This window comes from Prunus dulcis, chromosome 5 (genome assembly GCF_902201215.1).
Source record: "Prunus dulcis chromosome 5, ALMONDv2, whole genome shotgun sequence".
In the NCBI taxonomy this organism is placed as follows: domain Eukaryota; kingdom Viridiplantae; phylum Streptophyta; class Magnoliopsida; order Rosales; family Rosaceae; genus Prunus; species Prunus dulcis.
Genome location: NC_047654.1, coordinates 11,718,555 through 11,737,056, shown reverse-complemented (window position 1 = coordinate 11,737,056; position 18,502 = coordinate 11,718,555). Strand labels below are relative to the sequence as shown.

Here is an 18,502-nt window from a genome sequence, read left to right as displayed (position 1 = left end):
CAACAAGTTTTCTGATTGAGTTTTGAGACATATGTATTGCATTTGATGATTAAACTTGTCCGTTAATCAATGTTATACTCTTTTATTTAGTTTCTTGATGGAGACTTAAAATTTGATCTGTGAGGCCATTAAGAAACTAAAAATCAGTCACCTGTGAGAATTTTTGGGAATAGTGTTGTAGCGTGAGTCAGGAGAAAAAAAATAGTGGAAAAGAGAAGTCAGGAAAACCTTACTTTTTGTATCTTGGCTTCCAATTTACCCAATTAGAATAGAAAAGAAAGGAAAAGAAAAGAAAAATAAGCAAACACATAGTCAACAAAACCATCACCCCCATCGGACCAAAAACCAGTCTGTGTGTCTGCGCGAGTTCATTGTCTGCGTGAGTTCATGGGAATTGAAATCCCCGGGAAATCTTGAGAGCCTTTTCTCAATTCACAAATCCCACTCTCACCACCTAAACTTCGCTCCATGTCCACTTCAGGGTTGGTAGCCAGTCCTTTTTAAGCTCATTTTGCACAACAGCACTCCTTACCACTCTCTTTGCTTTTGCTCCTCTCTCTCTCTCTCTCTCTCTCTCTCTCTCTCTCTCTCTCTGCGAGCTTGTTTCGTTTGTGTGAGAGGCTGAGAGTGAGCAATGGAGTTCTTCTACTTCCTTCTGTTTGGGGCTCTCTCTGCGGTTGTGGCAGCTTTGGAGCTGAGCAAGAACAACAAAGATCGCATTCATACTTCCTCTGTTTTCAATGATTTCAAGAACAACTACCTCCTCATCTACTCTCTCATGATGGGTAAGCTTAGATCTGTCATTTCTTTCTCATTTCTCATGTGGGTTTTCTTTATTCTGTGCTGTATGTACTGCAATGTCGCTCTTCTTTTGGATTTGGATATTCAGATCGAGTTGGACTAAAATTAGAGATTCAACTATATACAGTTTCTTGGATTGGCAATTTTATGTAATGAGCAAGCATGTTGTTTGTTCAAGATTATGGATCTAGTTATATTCCAGTCATTATAACCCCTTCTAATTATTTCTTGTTGCTTCTCCCTTATCTGTTTACGTTGGTTGATGGTATCAGTGCTGTAATTGATGTACTGCTCTTTGCTATGGTGTCTGAGTCTTTTGATTGTAGTGCTACACTTGATTGCATTGGTTATGGATGGTAATATAAATATTTAAGGTCAAGAATATTATGTTATTTGAAAATTGCTTGGAATTGAAGTAGATTGTTGCTTTTCGTTATGAATCATCCTTGAAATGTTTTATCATTCTGGATCTGATTAAATTGGTTGTGGCTATAGCCGGGGATTGGTTGCAGGGTCCATATGTGTACTACCTCTACAGCCAGTATGGGTTCAGCAAGGGGGATATTGGACAGCTTTTTATTGCTGGGTTTGGGTCATCCATGTTGTTTGGGACAGTTGTGGGATCTCTAGCTGACAAACAGTAAGGTTTCATGTTGATTAGTTGTTGTGTTTCCTTAAACTTGATCATATTATTGATTCTCAATAATGATACACCAATTTCAGGGGTCGGAAGAGGGCGTGTATTACGTACTGCATAACTTACATTCTAAGCTGCTTCACCAAACATTTTCCTGACTACAAGGTTTTACTGTTGGGACGCATATTGGGAGGCATTGCCACATCTCTACTTTTTTCAGCTTTTGAGTCTTGGCTTGTTGCAGAACACAATAAGGTGCAGTGATTGGTCTGCTAATTAATTGCAGTTCTGGAATTCATTTTCTTGACAGGTTCTAATTTATAGTTAGTCTTACAAAAGCTGTGGATCAATTTATCCTTCTTTTGGATGGTATGGAAAGCCTACTCATATTACTGTTTATATTTCTGCACGTCGTAGAAGGTAGAAATTGGAACCAGTCAATTATTGCGTCCAAAGGGCTCAGGTCATATTTTTGTTAATTTAGTTATTGTGTCATAAATTAAATTCCATTCAGTTGAATTGCTTTCTCCATGTTCTATCACGCGAGGGATTTTAGAATTCAATATTATTTCACATATGCAATTGCTCTTTAACTGTTTGTGTCCCCTAATTTTTGCAGAGGGGCTTTGAGCAGCAGTGGCTTTCATTAACATTCTCTAAGGCTATTTTTCTTGGCAATGGTCTAGTTGCCATAGTAGCTGGGCTACTTGGGAATCTTCTGGTAGATACTTTGGGATTTGGCCCAGTTGCTCCATTTGATGCTGCTGCATGCTTTTTGGCAATTGGCATGGCAATTATATTGGCATCATGGGGTGAAAATTATGGAGACTCTTCAGAAAACAAGAACTTGATCACCCAGTTCAGGGGTGCTGCTGTAGCCATTGCTTCCGGTGAATCCCTGACCTTATTCTCTTTCCATCATCTGTTTTTCATTAATGGTTAAGTCCATAAAATAAACTTCTCCAATTAGATAATATAAGACTTTAAATAAAGGTGGGCTGACATTCATATGACTCTAACCTTATTCTCTTGCATTTCTCACAAATTCTTCTTCTATTATTTTCCATTGGGGAGCAGATGAGAAGATTGCTTTGCTTGGTGCCATACAGTCCCTATTTGAAGGCTCAATGTATACCTTTGTGTTCCTCTGGACTCCTGCTTTGAGCCCAAATGATGAGGAGATTCCACATGGTTTCATTTTTGCAACATTCATGCTAGCCTCAATGTTGGGAAGCTCTTTAGCATCTCGGCTGATGGCAGCTTCATCCCCCAAAGTCGAGAGCTATATGCAGATTGTATTTGTAGTCTCTGCGGCTTCGCTTCTGCTTCCCATTGTGACAACTGTATGTCAAGAATTTTAATATATCAATCTTCTTCAAATTTATGAATTTGAATTGCTTTTAAACCATGGTTATCAACATGTCTATGAATTTGTACAGTTATTCATTGCACCTTCCAATGTGAAAGGTGGGAGCATGTCATTATCAGGGTATACTCAGCTCATTGGCTTCTGCATATTTGAGGCCTGTGTGGGCATATTCTGGCCATCCATCATGAAAATGAGGTCCCAATACATCCCAGAGGAGGCAAGAAGCACCATCATGAACTTTTTCCGCATTCCTCTCAACATCTTTGTGTGCGTTGTGCTGTACAATGTGAGTGATTAGGTTTCATTTACTCATGATTGTTTGAGGCTCTGCCTACCAGTACATGCTTTTGACAAAAAACAAAAACTGTGAGGGTATCATCAAATAGTTTCTTTCTCATAGAAATACAAATATGATTGTACATTTTTCTGTAAATAATGATTTGGTTTGTTTCCTTTTCGAAGGTTGATGCATTTCCCATCACCATCATGTTTGGTATGTGCTCGATTTTCCTCTCTGTGGCTGCTGTATTGCAGAGGCGGCTTATGGTGATTGCTGATGGCCCGAAATCAAGTAAGTTCTGCTGTAGTAGTCCTTGCTTCTTTCTAATTAATTGATATATTTTGACTGTATGTTATACTATCACAGTTACATTCCACCCTTTTTTCTTGTTGGTTTCCTGTGGTGATGATTAATAATGAATATGTTATGTTTCATCGTAGAACCAGAAGAATGGACAACACATGAGAGGGACACAGAAGCAGAGCCATTAAATGACTAATTGATGATGAATATAACAATAAAAGAAAAGACACCTGGAAATTTTTTGATGCTTGAAACAAGCCACCTATTCTAATGTGAACGTTCGAGCTGCATCTTGGTTTTCTGTTTGCTGTCTCTGATTGACGCCAACTTCAAAACATGGCATGAAGGAGTTTCGGGGGCAATCAACTGGTGGCTATAACACAAAGAAATGACTAACTAACGAGTCTAGTTGCTATATGTAGTTCATGTATTTTCCAATCACTGTATACTCATTCTTGCATCAGCTATATTTTGTCATATGGTTGTCATATGGATGATGTTAGAAAATGTAAGGATGCTTCAGTCACTTATGAATGGTGTGTTTTTTTTTTCTTCCTCTTGGCCATTTTGTTCTCCTTTTTTCCCTTCAACTTCTCATTTTTTGTTTTGTTTCTATTGGACGTACTTAGAGGCAGCACCTTGGAAGTGTAATATCAATTTGGTTTACATTTCTAATTTGACCTTGGTAGTCTTGAATTTTTTGTAAATCCGAAGTGCACAAAGGCATAAAGAGAATGTTTAACGTTTTCCTAATTGGAGACAGAAGATAAAAGTTTTTGCCAAAAGTGGGTAGGGGTAGGGGAGGGGGGAAAACTCACGCTCACGGGTGCTCACCGGTGTCATCGGAGACGGAAGATAGAATTAGAAGTTAATTAATGAGAGTGTAATTCTTTGTTCAATTATTGTATGGATTTCTTTTTATAAAACATAACATTAGACAACCCCCAAGTAGCTGTTACCCACGAGTGTCCTCTGACTGAATTCCGGACGACAAACCATGTGAAAAGGAGACAGGCTTTCATGTTCTTTCATGTTTCTCCACATGATGAGCCAATAACTAACTCAATGCATCTTCCTAATCATATTCCAAAAAAAATTTCTCCAACCCCACTCTCCTTTTTCAACCTTTCAACTTATGAGCACTTATAACATTAGTGGCTCATCCTGTAATGGATTTTAAAGAATCATACTAGCACGTAAACAACTTATGCTAACATAGTTGTTCAACTTACCCATTTTAAGTTAAAATCATGCAGGAATCATGAACATGCAACTTGCGCATGTGCAATTATTGGCCATGTGATTGGTTTTCCAAATCAACCCTTTCAGCAAAGCCCATAGTTACTTGTAAGTTGTACGTATCTATGTATTGTTTACCACTTTGCAGGAACAAACCAAGTCTCCCCACAGAGACCTCCACCATCCTTATATTATTCTTTTGATGTTTAACCGGTTTTGACACAGCTGGTTTGATATTGAGTCTTTGACCATCTAAAAAGATGTACCAATCACGCTCAAAACGAGGGGGTATTTGGTAATTTTGTCTTCAGGTTGTCCGTATGTAGTGCAGACACCCTCGAGCCAATAAGATTTGCCCATCCACTGATTCTCCCAACTCACTCCTACATTTGAGAAAGAGAAAGTTTGAAGTGAGAGAGAGGAGTTAAAGATGGCCAATCTTAGAAGTCCAAGGTTTCAGCTCTTACTGGTTTTGCAAGTCCTTATGCTAATACAATCCAAAGTGCTTTGCTACCAGTACAAAGTTGGAGATCTAGATGCTTGGGGCATACCCACTTCAACAAATCCACAAGTCTACACCAAATGGTCAAAAACCCATGAATTCAAGATGGGAGATTCTCTATGTAAGAGTTTTCTGTTTCTTTCTTTCAATATTATTCTCTCTGTTTTCTCATTTCAAAACCACTGAAGAAAAAAATTGGTTTCTTTTTTCCTGTGTAATGCAGTGTTTTTGTACCCACCAAGCCAAGATTCAGTGGTTCAAGTCACAGCACAAGCCTACACCAGCTGCAACCTCAAAGATCCAATCTTGTACATGAACAATGGCAACTCTCTGTTCAATTTTACTTCATTGGGGAACTTTTACTTCACCAGCGGTGAACCGGGTCGTTGCCAGAAGAACCAGAAGCTCCATATTTCTTTTGGCAATGGCTCTGCCTACTCTCCCTCCTATGGCCCTAGTGCATTGCCTGATTCTGCACCTTCTTACCCCACAGTTTTTGGCACAATCCCAGCACCCCCTTCTTCTGCACCATCACAAAGTTTCCCAGTTCTCATGGTGGCTGTGATTGGATTTGTGGTATGTTCACTGCTCAGTGGCAATCTGTGAACAGCTTCAACATGGCTGTTATTGGATTCTTTTTTCTTCTTCTCATGAATGGTTCTATAAACATTGGCATATTGGTTGATATATGGAATTTTTGGTATTGTAATTCTTTTTGGAAATCCAATTGAATAATGAAGCATATCATGTTCATATGTGATTTAGCATTGCTTTTCTTACTTTCTTTTGGTGAATCCCTTGAGTTTCGGAGGGCAGTCGAAGGATCATTTTAACCTAAAAGAGAAAGTTACAAAGTTACTTTTTATTTTAAAATTCCTTTTTTCTGCTATCAAGAGAAGAGAAGATAAGATAACATGGGTTTCCATGTCAAAAGTACAAGGACAGCCTGACAGAACACTGCCCGGTGATCGTGGCGGTGAGAAGTTGTAGTTGTATAGATTATACAATTATTAAGTATCCAGCTGGATGTACATGTTGCCCACGACAGTGTCTCATCCATGTGGGTCACCAATTAAATGTAGCATCATAATAAGATTTGAAAAAAGAAAAATGTAGCATCATAATAAGATTTGAAAAAAGAAAAAGAAAGAGGAGATGAACCAAAAGTATGAAAGAAAATGCTTGTATAATAAGAGAATGTAACTCTGCCACCACAAGGATTAACAGCAGCAAGTTCATAACCACAGTAACCGTAAAATATTGCACGCTCTACTATATATGGTACACAGCCTATCAAGGCCTCATAACAGCACTTGAGCTTTTTTCTCATCTTAAAAGTACATGGAGGTACACACATTTGACAGAGTTGGAACACATTTGACAGAGTTATAACACATTTGACAAAATTGATGAGGGCTGGGCAGGATTTCATCTCAACATCTCGGTACGGATGGACGAGACAGGGGACGCTGTTTTGGACGAGTACTTGTGATGGATCTAATAGTTACTCAACCGACCATGTCAATGTCAACTGGTGTTGGCTTCACTTCGGAAGCAGCAAAGGGTGCATCTGGAACTGCAGGCTCTGCAAATTGTGTGGCCGTAGACTTTGGTTCTGTTACTGAAAATGGATTTCGCATTTGGGCAGCATTAGAGTCTACTTCCATAGCAGAGGGCCTGGGTGGGGAAGCAGGCTGCACCTCCACATCCGGATAAGCAGCCTTAAATCGTGCTCGCAGGCCTTCATCAACCAATCTTACACCACTCAGTTGATTACCGAGTGACATCCACCTGATACAAAACAGTTCCGAATAAACCATAAAAGCTTGATTTTCAAGTAAAGGCCCCACACCCACAGACAACAGGAGAGAATAGACTATGGTAAAGGCTTTTTTTGTGTGTGGATAAACGATGGTAAAGCCTTTTTAGGACGGGAAAGGGTTAAAATGGCTATCTACCTTATTAGCATGATACTCAACTTTTCTTACTTAAGAGTTGCACTTCCAATTTAACCCTTCACAATTACCTTTGGTTCTAAGAAAACCCCCAAAAACAATAAAAGCCGAATGAAAAAGGAAAAAAAGGAAAAAACAATGGGCCTTATAAATATGGGAAAGGGTTATTACCCACATTTGCATGATACTGAACTTTGCTTACTTGCACTATCCAAGAAATTTTAACCTACGGAAAACCCAAGACCATGCTAGATTCAGATAGTCACCGGTTTCGTTATCAATTTATGCCAAAAATCACAACATACAACATTGTTGATATTGTTGATCAACAATAAAGAAGGAATTTCATTTAACAATTACAGCCGTTAGTCAAGAAAGCATACCCTGCATGAGTATTGTGCATGCGAGCAAACAGTTCCAGCTTTCTAGTCCTTGGACTTATCCTCTCCAGCAAAGGGTACATCTGCAGGAATGCATGTATATTTAGCCAAATTTTAACAAAACTAAACAAATAAAAATACAATAGAGACAATAATTATTATAACATTATGTGGTAGAAGGCAATAACTTCTAGATCACCACCTCTTAAATAAGTTAAATTGTAAGGGAAAAAGTACAATTATAATATAGTTCATCCTGTAAGCTCATTATAAAGAACTATATTTTGCATAGATATTTCACTGCACAATTATAAGAAGCATATTCCACTAACCTCATCTGGCTTACGGCTTGTCTCTCTAACCTCGGCAACAATGACATCAGTATCAATATTTCTATTTACTAATGGTTCCCCTTTTATTCCAACAAGGCAATGCTCCTTGCTATGATTAAGCCAGTGGCCAGTCCGCCCTGTTCTAATTATTCGTTGAAGTTGATTAGTCTTTACCCAAATTAGCTCCTCGATACGCTTGTATCCCCAAAGTTCCAAACTGCAAGAAGAATAGTGATATTTCTGTGAGTGAAAGCCAAAGAATAAGCAGATCCAATTTAAGCATCTATGGTCAACTTATACATTTGATGCAGCAGTTGACAGATGGTCAAAGTATACACATACCATTCACGCCCAAGCTCCATTGCACGCCCAGTGACCCAAAGGAAAATCAGACCATCTGTCTGCAATGCGGGAACATTAAGATTGCGCATTTCATCATCAGCCATTGTCCCATAGGGCAATTCCATATGAATGTCCCACGGTGGATCTGCCATTATTACTCCAAATTGCCCTAGAATGTCCATTCTAAAGTTGCGGATATCACAGTTAATCCATTGTGGTTGACCAAGTTCAACCTCAGAACAATATTCAGCACGCTGAGGCTTCAATGGTTTATGGGGATTGAGAGCTGGAGCCCCCATCATCATGTGTGACACATCTGGTGTTGGATCAAGCTCATAGTGTACATACTTGCATGTCTAACAATGGAGACAACAATGTGTTACTTTATGAAAAATAGTCACTAACATATAATTAATTCATCACTCAAGTAAAGAAGGTAAACTTTACCTTCATGTGACGACAAGTATCCAGAAAAGAGCAGTCTCCTAAATTGACATCGGTATGTGGAGCAATTATTCGCCTAAAATGAACCTGAAAGGAGAAAATAAAATACAATGTGAAAAAAGCACAATAGGTCTAAGTACTAAGATTAAAGTTATTTGCAGTGATTTTAGAATAAAAACTAGAAATACAATCAGCAAAAGGAAATGTAGAACATCTCAAAACAACTTTGAATAAGTTCACAAATTATAGTTAATAGAACTGAAATAGCCAGTGTGCACATAAATTTCAATTTCGGAAACAGGCAAAACTAAATCCAATGATGCAATCCTCTAAAGTTGGATGCTACAAGCCAACATTAAATCAGAGCTCAATCATTTTGGTTACACTTTGTAGCAAGATTGTTTCAGCACATTATTAGGTAGTTAAAAGACCCCAGTGCAAAACATAGAACTTAAACTAGACGCATGCTATGAATTGAAATTGTACAACATCGAACAAAATAATAAGCAAGAGGCAGCATTCTGATCACTATTAATTTCAAGACTTAAGAAGTCATGATCAGAGGCATGTTTTGCACTTGTAAGAACAGTCAATAGACTATATTTCTTACCGACCTTCTCACATGCAAGTAAGGAATTAGACTGGCGCCGGCAGTCCTCTTTTGTTAGGGATGTGCAGTATTCCTTCAATTGTGAACCACCTTTAGTCTTGAACTGAAACAAAAAAAGACATCAATTGACTTAAGACTTTCCTGCTGATGCAGCCAACCCCAGTTTTAGCATTTCTTATGCCCAAGCAATGAGTCCATTGAATAATTGAGTCCCAGTTATAACATAAAGAACAAACTGTAAGCAAAATAAAATGTTCACCACAAGCCTCCTACTCATTGATTACAGAACCCAAAATCATTGCTTTGGTGCTCTTGATCAATAAGCAGAGAAGATAACACAAAATTTGAAAATATCACATCAATACTTATAAAGTCTAAAAGCATAAATGGTCCTTGTGGTTCCAAGTAATTTTTCAGTGTTACGCAGTGTTACCAATCCACCCGTGTTTTAGCATGTGTGTATTTAGTAATAAACCTGTCGCCACCACGTGTTATAATTTCAGGGCTTGATTAGTAAGACCATGTGGTTGTGGCATTACTGTCACACATACTCTATATGACAAGTCATGTTGTTTAGTATTGTTAATACTAACTCTTGTGGTCTACATCTGTTACCAGTTTTAGTTACATCTCCTAATTCCGTCAATTTTTGTAACTGGTCATCCACATGCACATCAGGTGCAGGAGCATTATGGTCATTTTCCACCCATTTCACTCCTCACAAAGGATCCATGTGGTTTACAGTACATGTTGCGAGTCTCTTTGGAGACAAGTTGAGTGGAAGGTAAGTCATGTGGTCTACGCTGGTTACCAAGTTTACTCAAATCTCCAATTTTGTTAATAACACACATTCATGGAAAGTAGAGATTTACTAAAAATTGGTAACGGAGTAGACCACAAGAGTATTATTAAAAAAACTAAAGCCGAAGAAATTATCTATAAACCTTCGACATATAGAGTAAAAACACATGACCATTTGTGATCTTAAGCCTATTTATAGCTTAAATAGCAGACAGGAAATATTTTTTACATATACCAGCTTTCCAGGTTATTGACGCCAAAAAAAAAGAAGCTTTACAGGTTATGCAAAGAACCAGTTAAATGAGTCTATTAAGAACAATACAAGTAAAAGTATTGACATCTGACAAACCTTGGCAGCCACAGCAGTCTCCTTAGCAGTTGGCCGGTGAATCAGGTCCAAAAGCTCCTCACCAGTTTTTGATTTTTGTAACTCCTTAAAAGTCTTCTTATTCAACAATGCCTCAAGATCCTTCATTTCCTCCTCTTCACTCCTAGGCTTATGAGACATCGAATTGGGGCTATCCATTGTTGCATTTGGCCCCAAACTACCAGCTCTATGCATTGGAGGAACACCACTCATCCCTCTAGGCATTCCCATCATGCCCATTACTCTAGGACTAGGAGCACCCCTTGGACCCATCAATGAACCTGAAGGTCCACTCCCAGGAAACATAGGCGGCAAACCGGCCATATGGGTATCATTAGGTCCCATCCACATGTCCTGCATTGGCCTTGAACCAGGCCCTCCCATTCCAAACACTCCACCATTACCATCAACCCCATTAGTCACCACTTGCTGCTGACTCTGATTCTGATTCAAATTCCCATTCCCATCTACCAAATTCGAATCTTGACTCTGAAACTGCTTGCTTTCAGGCAATTCCTTCATCAGCCGAGTCCGGTCAATTCCCAAAACCATAACTCTCGACTTGCCACTCACCACAAACTCCTCCAACTCAACGCCACCGTTCTCTTCCGCCATTGACCTCAACGCCATCTCCACCGCCAATATCGCCCCGGACTCTCCTCCGAGCTCTCGCAGCGCCGCCTTCTCCTCCGAAGTCGCATTCTGGTCGCCCTCAAGTTTTCTCAAAATCGCCGACGAGTCAACCCGCGAAAAGGGCACCCTTTCAAGCAAGCAAACCGCAACCATAGCCCGAACCACAGACAATGGGTTTCCCATCTCATCCATGGGGCTGAAGTTCTCGGGTTCGGGTAGGTCAGTCGGCTCCGGATTCGCCCGATTCGGAGAAAGCTTCGGACTTTCGGTAATTGGGTTTGTGGGTTTGGGTTCAGGGGAAGGGAGGCGACTGCGTTGGGGTTCTGGGGTTAAAGGGCGAGTGGGTTCGATTGGTTCAATTGGTTTGTTGGGGTTGGGTTTAGGGTCCGGGAGAGAAGGTGTGGGAGTGAAAGGTCGGCCATTGAAGGCCGAGAGGACCTTGAGAGAGAGATCAATGGTGGGAACAATGGCGGGGACGACTTGGGTTTGGAGATAAGAGAGGAGTTCTAGCTGGGTGGTGCGCTGAGACTCCATTCGAGCTTCGAGCTGTTGGCTCCTGTTTCTGATGGTGGCTATGGATGAGGCTTCGCCGTCTGATTGGGTTTCCATTGCTATGGGTTTCTTGTGCTTCTTCTCTGTGTAAATGACTGAAATCGACTGAAGTTGAAAAGCAAAACAATTTCCCTCTCTCTCTCCCTCTTTCTACGAATAGCGAGGGATTTTGTAATGTTCGCAGTCAAACCAACATATATACATAGGATAGGAACAGGAGGGAATAGGCAAACAATTCCCCTCTTTATTTTTTTTTTTTGTTTTTAGATGATTTTTCAAAATATTTTAGATATATATTTGGGAATTTCCTCATGCCAATATGTTATGGTTGAATTTTTTTTTTGGTTGATAAAATGGTATGGTTGATTAAGTTTGGATTTTGTTTAAATGTTATAGTTGTTATAGTTTAATACCATAATATTTATATAAAAAAAATTAGATATGTATCAAAAAAATATTTAGAGAATAGATTTCTTTTGCGACGTTGGTTATAAGTCATTTCACCAACTAGTTTTTGATTTACTTCTTCTGAAGTCATTTCATCCCTACTTGATGTATGAAGGTACATAAATTTTTTAGAAAATCAATTAGCATCTCTTTGGTTGATCGTGTTACTTGCAAACCTCTAATTAGGAGACTCCTTGATTTTTTTTCTAACCATCAAATAAGATGATTTATATAGTAAATTTTGTTTAACATGCACAATTTATTTGATGGTACAAACATTAAAATTAGAGATAAACGATCATTAAAGGAGTCTCTAACGATACATATACGCACGAAGATAATTATAAATACCAAAAGATAACTTACTATATCACACCAGTATGATTTCTGTAGCATCTTTCAATCTCGTAGGATTCTCCAACTTTTTTTGTTTTGTTTTTGTGAAACTTCTCCAACATTTTGTTGGACCAAATTCAAGCGTGAGTACTGCCCATGCACAAATTACAAATGAAATCCGTTGCTTTCCCCATTACAAACCAAGAAACCAACAGTTGACTGGAAAGAAATCATCCTATTTTCTATCCAACTAGTGCAATTCTTTAAGAACGAAAAAAAAAAATAACTATATACAATTTCTTCAAGTGTAAACAGGGCAGCCTTCAACAATCACACCTTTAGCCGTAGGGCAAGTAGCCAAGGGGCACCCATCAAGGTCATTTCCCCACCAGTTAAGGCTAATGTCCTCCAACCCCAAGCTAAAATACAGAAGCACCCCCATGAAGGCAAGGCCAGCATCAAGTGCCCCAGAGAGCACATAATTGTGCCTCCTCCACCAATCTGGCCTATACCTATACACAACAAAACCAGACAGAAAACCCAAAATGATCCAAGAAGTGTAGTTGACTGCAGTTGCAGGTGGCATATTCCCTGTGGCACCAATTAGGACTGGCATGTTGATGAGCCTGATCCACTCTTGTTTTGGGAAGGTCTTAGCAGCTGCCCATACAACAAGGGGGGCAACTGCCCCACCCAAGAAGAACCAATTGATTGCCTCATATGTGCCCTTGTTACCAAATATTCTTCTAGGGCCAATCAAGCCCCATATGACTGAGGCATCATAGAACACTGTGTCTCCTGGGCAAGTCCACACTGATGATGTGTCCTCACATATGTCTGGGATGGTTTCCATCAGCCACCAAGCAGTGCCCAAGTAGACAATTGCAGCTATAAGGGTACCCACAACCTGACAGGTGAATTTTAATTGTTAAGGATATTGGGATTGGAAGGAAATTATTAAGAAGAGAAATACAATTATACTATTTTTACGATATTTATTGATCACATTATGTGATCTGTGAATGCGGTACAAATAGCGGCACTAAAAAAATAGGAAGTGACCTGAGCCATGAACATGGTTCTAGGAGGGATTTTCATGTAGTGACCAAGCTTGAAGTCTTGCAAAAATGTGATGGCTTGTGTCATACTTATGTAGCCATACACCTTGAAGCACATATTGGCAACTGGGTAACCTGGGTATATATACCCAATTATATACTCAGTGATGATGTTTAAGCCTGGTGTCTGTCATTAGAAAGATGAACTGATTAATGAAGCAACAGATTAGTTAAAAGACTAAAATGTCCAACAACATTGGCTGCTAAGGGAAAGTACCAGAAAATGGGTACCTGATTTGTGATGGCTGTGATGATCCCAATTGGGAGGGTGAAGAAAATGGCAATAGCACAAGCTAGTAAAACACCCCACCAAGGCAACTGAAGCTGGTCATTGTAGTATTGGCAGGTAAAAATAGTGACTGCAATGTTGACCAGAAGTATGACCGCAAACCACCACTCAGGCACTTGCTTGTACCTCTGCATAAGTCTTGTGTGTATGTCCATTTGCTTCTCTTTGAAACTTGCTTTGCTTTGCTCCCATATTTCCCTACAAAAACACCCATATGGCCAAAGAATGAGATTCTAAACACTGCCTAAACCAATTGACTCAAATGTGAAAAATTTAAGAGAAAATCTTCTTTATCATTGATCGTATACAATTATGTGTCTATTTTTATCATAATGTGATTCATAGAAATCGATATAATATTGTATACAACTAGTTCTAGTGAAGATTTTCTCTAAACTTGAACATAGTGTATTGTTAAATTGTTACCTTCCATGAAACAAAGCAACATGTACAATTGTAGCAGTGAGTGCAGCAAAGCCAACGCCATAAGTTATTGCGAAAACTATACTGAGGTAAAGCGGACCTTCTCGATTGTACGCGGCGGAATCAAGGTGGAAATTGGAGTCAATGATAGCTGTTATGTTGTATTCTTCACCATCTGATTTGAACATTGTGCTTGAAAAAATGGGAAAGGTTTTGGCTTTGTAGACATTAAACCAATAGCAAAACGGAGTCAATACGTACATGACAAGGAAAAAACCAGCAGCAACATTGGCTGTGGCAAACCATGGGCTTGCAAGTGGGCTTCCAAGGTAGGAGGAGATGGTTGACCAGTCAATCCCAACGGTTCCAATTCCAAGCCCATAAAGACCTGAGCCAAGCTGTTGGGCCAGGACACTTTTGGGGAAAATCCAACATATCCAAGAGAGGGAAGTCAGCATTTCAAAGAGGTAGCCAGGGAAAACATAGTAAGCAAAGCTGCATATGAAGGCGATGAGGAAGAACTGTGTTCTGGTCACTCCTCCCTTTGGCCTTGCTTCTTTCTCATGGAGGGCCCTGTGGTAATGAAATTTTCTTCCATTTTAGTCACTAAATAACGTGGCGTGTGACATGTTAGTGTTTTACTCAATAAATAAATGAGATTCGAGCGATACCGTCGGATATAAACAAATGTAAATTTGTGGTTGGGATCTCAAATTTTAGGAGTTGTTAGGGTCTTTCATATTACCATAGCTCAAGTCCAAGAATTAGTTGTGTTTTAGTTTTGCAACCGAACCCATTATATAATGATTGAAAATGATTTTTTAATTTACAAAATACGTAAAAATGTATTATCTTTTTGGATAAATAAAAATCACATGTAAATATTCTACATGAAAAAATGCGACTGAGAATAAAGATGCGCTATAATTGCAAATGATGATTTGTAATAGATGGACTACTGACTGTAGCATCTTTTGACAAAATCATTCATATATACAAAATATGTTATATTTGACACGAAAAACGTGAATAAATGTAGATAAAATTACACAGAGAAAATTACTAGCTCTGTCGCTTCATTATTTCGTGGCATGCATGAAATGAAAGACTGAAGGACACTACTTGAATGCAAACACCTACCTATCCTTTCTAAATTCTCATCCCCAAATCAAGATGCCAACCAGTCAAAGGCCAATCAACTTCATTCCATGGCCATCCAAACACACCGGAATCAATGGAATATTCATAGTAAATTATATATATATATATATAAAAGATATGACAAAATTAAACACTCTATATTCTATTAACATACATATTATTTATACATACAGTAAGTAAAAATTAAAAGAAAAAGATGAAGGTATTACCTGAACAATGAAACTTGGACAAGGTTCGCTGGCCACCACATAGCAGCTGGCTCAACCAAGTACCTCCTGAAAATCCCAGCCCAACCAAACCCCAACACCTACCATTCAATTCAATTTCAAACCCCATCATGAACCCTAATCAACAAAATTTCAAAATATTCATCTTCAATTAAAGTCTACAAAACCAATATAATATATCTGGAAGAAGTTAACAAATTACTTAAATAAAAATATTAACCTGAGTTGTTAAGATAACAAGCAGGGAGACAAAGAAGGTGATGTGCTTCTTGTAAAAAACTTTAACCACAGTAACAATATGAATGGCGTAGACAGTTCCAGCTCCGGAGTTAGCAAAGATGGTGATGAGGACATGTTCTTTGACATTGAAGGGTCCAGGGTTGAGGGTGAACTCCCAGCGGGAGCCTTTGAAGAAGGCATGGGTTGTGATTTTGGAAGCCATGAGCTGCCCCAGAGGCACCACAGCAATCTGGGCAGAGATGGCGGTGATCGAAAGAGGCTCTTTTCTGTACCAGAAGAACTGGTTGAGGAAGGAGAGGAGGATGCAGGAGAGGGTACCCAGAACCCACATTCGAAATGTTAGGACTGGGAGGGAGGGATCGTCTGTGGTTGGTACAGTCAGAGCAACCTGTTCCACTGGTGAGTTTTCTTCTTCTTCTTCTGGATTTTTAAGTTTTGGTTGAGAAGATGAGGGCTGGCCATAGAAGTCTTCATCTTTCTTGTCCTTAGAAACTGCAGAGCCAGAAAACAAAATTAGAAAGAGAAAAAGGGAATTTATTGATTGATGGGGAGGGCTTGCTTACTGAGAGGGCTTGTGATTTCATGAGTGGATTCTTCCATGTATTCTGTGCTTTCTGTCATTCTGTGTGTCAATAGTTTCTAACATGTATGTACGTTTTGTTTTTGAGGTGGTGGTGGTGGTGGTGGATTAAAATTGAATGTTGAGGAAGGAGAATCTAAGGAGGTAGATAAGTATTTTCTTGGGTCATAACTAATTTTAGGGTATAATAAATTTATATCATAGCTAATTTACATAATTACAAGAAAAAAATAATTAGTTAGCTAATTAGCTAGCAGGTTATTCTGAGTTGTTGCAGCTGCTCATCCACGTGGTGCTATTTTGTGTCTGTCTTTTTTTCTTCTATACATCTAATACATATACAAAGTTGAGAATATTAGTTGATCGTATTCAATTCAATCCAATACTAATCATCGATGTGCTCAACATTACTACAATTAAGCTTGATATACGTTTCTTCCACTGCCTAAAATATCCTCTCTTTTTTGAATCTATTGCACTCATGTACTGACCGACAAAAAATATGGCGGAAAATAGGAAGAATTTTGAGGGGTCCATTGACCATGGATAGTTTGTTTGGTAGTTGGTGACCAAAATAATAGGGTGCAGTGCAGAATAATACCTACCCTTCCTTCGATCAAAAAAAAAAAAAAACATACCTACCCTTCCAAGGCCAACTGATTTTACAGTTGCGAGTATAACTACATGCCCAATTGGAAAACGAATTGAAAAAAAAAAAAAAAAGGGGAAGGTTTGGGAAAATCTATGTTCTAAAGTGCACTTTCTGGTCTAGATTCAAATTATTCTTGAATCTCATAGAGCAGTGCATATGTGTGGACGATACACGTGCACCCACGTAAACTCACTACTAGCCGGAGGAAAATATTTTGAATACTTATGGTAAAAACTTTTTTATGACAATGACGATATCTCAAGTCAAGCATATATTAATTGCTGTCAATTGACATAACTTAGATGCATCGGGATGTCACTATAGTTAGGTTACTTCTCCCATCATGTATCACAAGTTTGTGACAGACAGCTCTGCAATTTTGGAGCTATTTTGAATGAAATTTGATACAACCAATTCACGGGTGGAACTACCTAGTGGGCTACACTGGACCGTAGCCTAGGTAGTTTTTTGAAAAAGAAAATATTAAACATATATTTTCCATTAGATGAGATTATCATCTTGTGACTTCTTGGCAGTTTCTTACGTATAGAAGTATGCAAGTTTGAAGTCCCACATGAAGAAATAAATATCATAATATCCTAATTGGTCCCACATAATGAAGTATCCTTGATTATAATAAACTCTGTCAAAATAAAAATTATACGTGTGAAACTTAGCCTCAGCAGCAGTCCCAAAAAAATACATGATGTTTTTTGTATTCTTTGTTATGAAAGTCTCGTGGATAAATTTTTTATCCCTGACTCTCCAATTTTAATATTTTCATTGATTTGTCTCCATAAGAGAAAATTTTTGTCTAAATGAAATTCACCCTTTTACGAATAAGATGAAACAAAAAAGTCCCAAAGATATCATTTGATAGATAGGTTGATTAGCAACAACATGGATTCAGATGACAATAACAAAATATTTCAATTCTCTCAAGGATCTTAGGGCACAACTTCTATAAGTACACTTTTAATTATGTTGTTAATCATATATTCATGTTCATAATTTTTTTTTATTGCATCTAATATGTATATGTTTTATGTTAATTCTTACTAGAAATTAGTCAATGTAGCTATGAATTGCATGATTTATATAATTTAATGTATACTTTTGTTTTAGCCAAAAATTTAACTAACCCATCGGTCGAAAATTTCCTAATTCCACCCTTAAATCAATTGCTAAGATTGCCGAAGATGATGTTTTGGCATTATTGGTGGAAGGTTGTAACTTGCACGGATTTTATAATCTCCCATATAATGCTGTCGAATATCATGCCAAGCTGCTTCCTAAAGTGATAAGCAAATGATACCCAGCCTTCAATTTAAGGGGTCCCAGGAGCTATAGATGTCATTATCAACATAAACCAACCCGGCTTCCTAAATTGAGAAGCAAATAATATGCATGAGACACTCCCTTTAATTTTATAAGGGGTCCCAGGCAGACACAATCATGTGAATAATTCTTCCCATTTCTTGC

At 38.5% G+C, this 18,502-nt stretch overlaps 4 protein-coding genes across 5 annotated transcripts; 2 read left to right on the top strand and 2 right to left on the bottom strand.

Annotated features, from left to right (window-relative positions):
- The first annotated feature begins 268 nt into the window (after positions 1-268).
- LOC117628545 (molybdate-anion transporter-like) lies at positions 269-3,944 on the top strand. Its single transcript, XM_034361023.1, has 8 exons — positions 269-785; positions 1,297-1,441; positions 1,525-1,693; positions 2,058-2,328; positions 2,516-2,781; positions 2,878-3,093; positions 3,270-3,378; positions 3,528-3,944. The coding sequence occupies exons 1-8, from the start codon at positions 635-637 to the stop codon at positions 3,584-3,586; spliced, it is 1,386 nt and encodes a 461-aa protein (XP_034216914.1). The 5' UTR covers positions 269-634; the 3' UTR covers positions 3,587-3,944.
- An 878-nt stretch (positions 3,945-4,822) lies between these two features.
- LOC117628312 (mavicyanin) lies at positions 4,823-5,840 on the top strand. Its single transcript, XM_034360733.1, has 2 exons — positions 4,823-5,252; positions 5,355-5,840. The coding sequence occupies exons 1-2, from the start codon at positions 5,060-5,062 to the stop codon at positions 5,735-5,737; spliced, it is 576 nt and encodes a 191-aa protein (XP_034216624.1). The 5' UTR covers positions 4,823-5,059; the 3' UTR covers positions 5,738-5,840.
- Positions 5,841-6,287: 447 nt separating this feature from the next.
- LOC117628055 (N6-adenosine-methyltransferase MT-A70-like) lies at positions 6,288-11,756 on the bottom strand. Its single transcript, XM_034360415.1, has 7 exons — positions 10,345-11,756; positions 9,199-9,297; positions 8,588-8,671; positions 8,141-8,496; positions 7,799-8,015; positions 7,470-7,549; positions 6,288-6,922 (listed from the first exon to the last, which is right to left on the bottom strand). The coding sequence occupies exons 1-7, from the start codon at positions 11,602-11,604 to the stop codon at positions 6,640-6,642; spliced, it is 2,379 nt and encodes a 792-aa protein (XP_034216306.1). The 5' UTR covers positions 11,605-11,756; the 3' UTR covers positions 6,288-6,639.
- Positions 11,757-12,338: 582 nt separating this feature from the next.
- LOC117628590 (oligopeptide transporter 7) lies at positions 12,339-16,554 on the bottom strand. Of its 2 annotated transcripts, XM_034361077.1 has the most exons (7): positions 16,352-16,554; positions 15,769-16,280; positions 15,531-15,628; positions 14,164-14,733; positions 13,680-13,935; positions 13,393-13,575; positions 12,339-13,237 (listed from the first exon to the last, which is right to left on the bottom strand). In XM_034361077.1, the coding sequence occupies exons 1-7, from the start codon at positions 16,407-16,409 to the stop codon at positions 12,632-12,634; spliced, it is 2,283 nt and encodes a 760-aa protein (XP_034216968.1). In that variant the 5' UTR covers positions 16,410-16,554; the 3' UTR covers positions 12,339-12,631. The 2 variants fall into 2 exon arrangements, with proteins under 2 accessions (XP_034216968.1, XP_034216969.1); XM_034361078.1 differs by lacking the exon at positions 16,352-16,554 and having other exon boundaries at positions 12,631-13,237; positions 15,531-15,665; positions 15,769-15,885.
- Positions 16,555-18,502: the final 1,948 nt, after the last annotated feature.

Coding starts and splice junctions, on each gene's coding strand:
- LOC117628545 (XM_034361023.1), top strand. CDS start 635: ATGGAGTTCTTCTACTTCCTTCTGTTTGGGGCTCTCTCTGCGGTTGTG. Junction 2,782..2,877: donor TGCTTCCCATTGTGACAACT/GTATGTCAAGAA, acceptor GAATTTGTACAG/TTATTCATTGCACCTTCCAA. Junction 3,094..3,269: donor TGTGCGTTGTGCTGTACAAT/GTGAGTGATTAG, acceptor TCCTTTTCGAAG/GTTGATGCATTTCCCATCAC.
- LOC117628312 (XM_034360733.1), top strand. CDS start 5,060: ATGGCCAATCTTAGAAGTCCAAGGTTTCAGCTCTTACTGGTTTTGCAA. Junction 5,253..5,354: donor CAAGATGGGAGATTCTCTAT/GTAAGAGTTTTC, acceptor TGTGTAATGCAG/TGTTTTTGTACCCACCAAGC.
- LOC117628055 (XM_034360415.1), bottom strand. CDS start 11,604: ATGGAAACCCAATCAGACGGCGAAGCCTCATCCATAGCCACCATCAGA. Junction 8,672..9,198: donor CCTTACTTGCATGTGAGAAG/GTCGGTAAGAAA, acceptor TTCTCCTTTCAG/GTTCATTTTAGGCGAATAAT. Junction 8,497..8,587: donor ATACTTGTCGTCACATGAAG/GTAAAGTTTACC, acceptor CTCCATTGTTAG/ACATGCAAGTATGTACACTA.
- LOC117628590 (XM_034361077.1), bottom strand. CDS start 16,409: ATGACAGAAAGCACAGAATACATGGAAGAATCCACTCATGAAATCACA. Junction 13,576..13,679: donor TCACAGCCATCACAAATCAG/GTACCCATTTTC, acceptor TTCTAATGACAG/ACACCAGGCTTAAACATCAT. Junction 13,238..13,392: donor GAACCATGTTCATGGCTCAG/GTCACTTCCTAT, acceptor TTCACCTGTCAG/GTTGTGGGTACCCTTATAGC.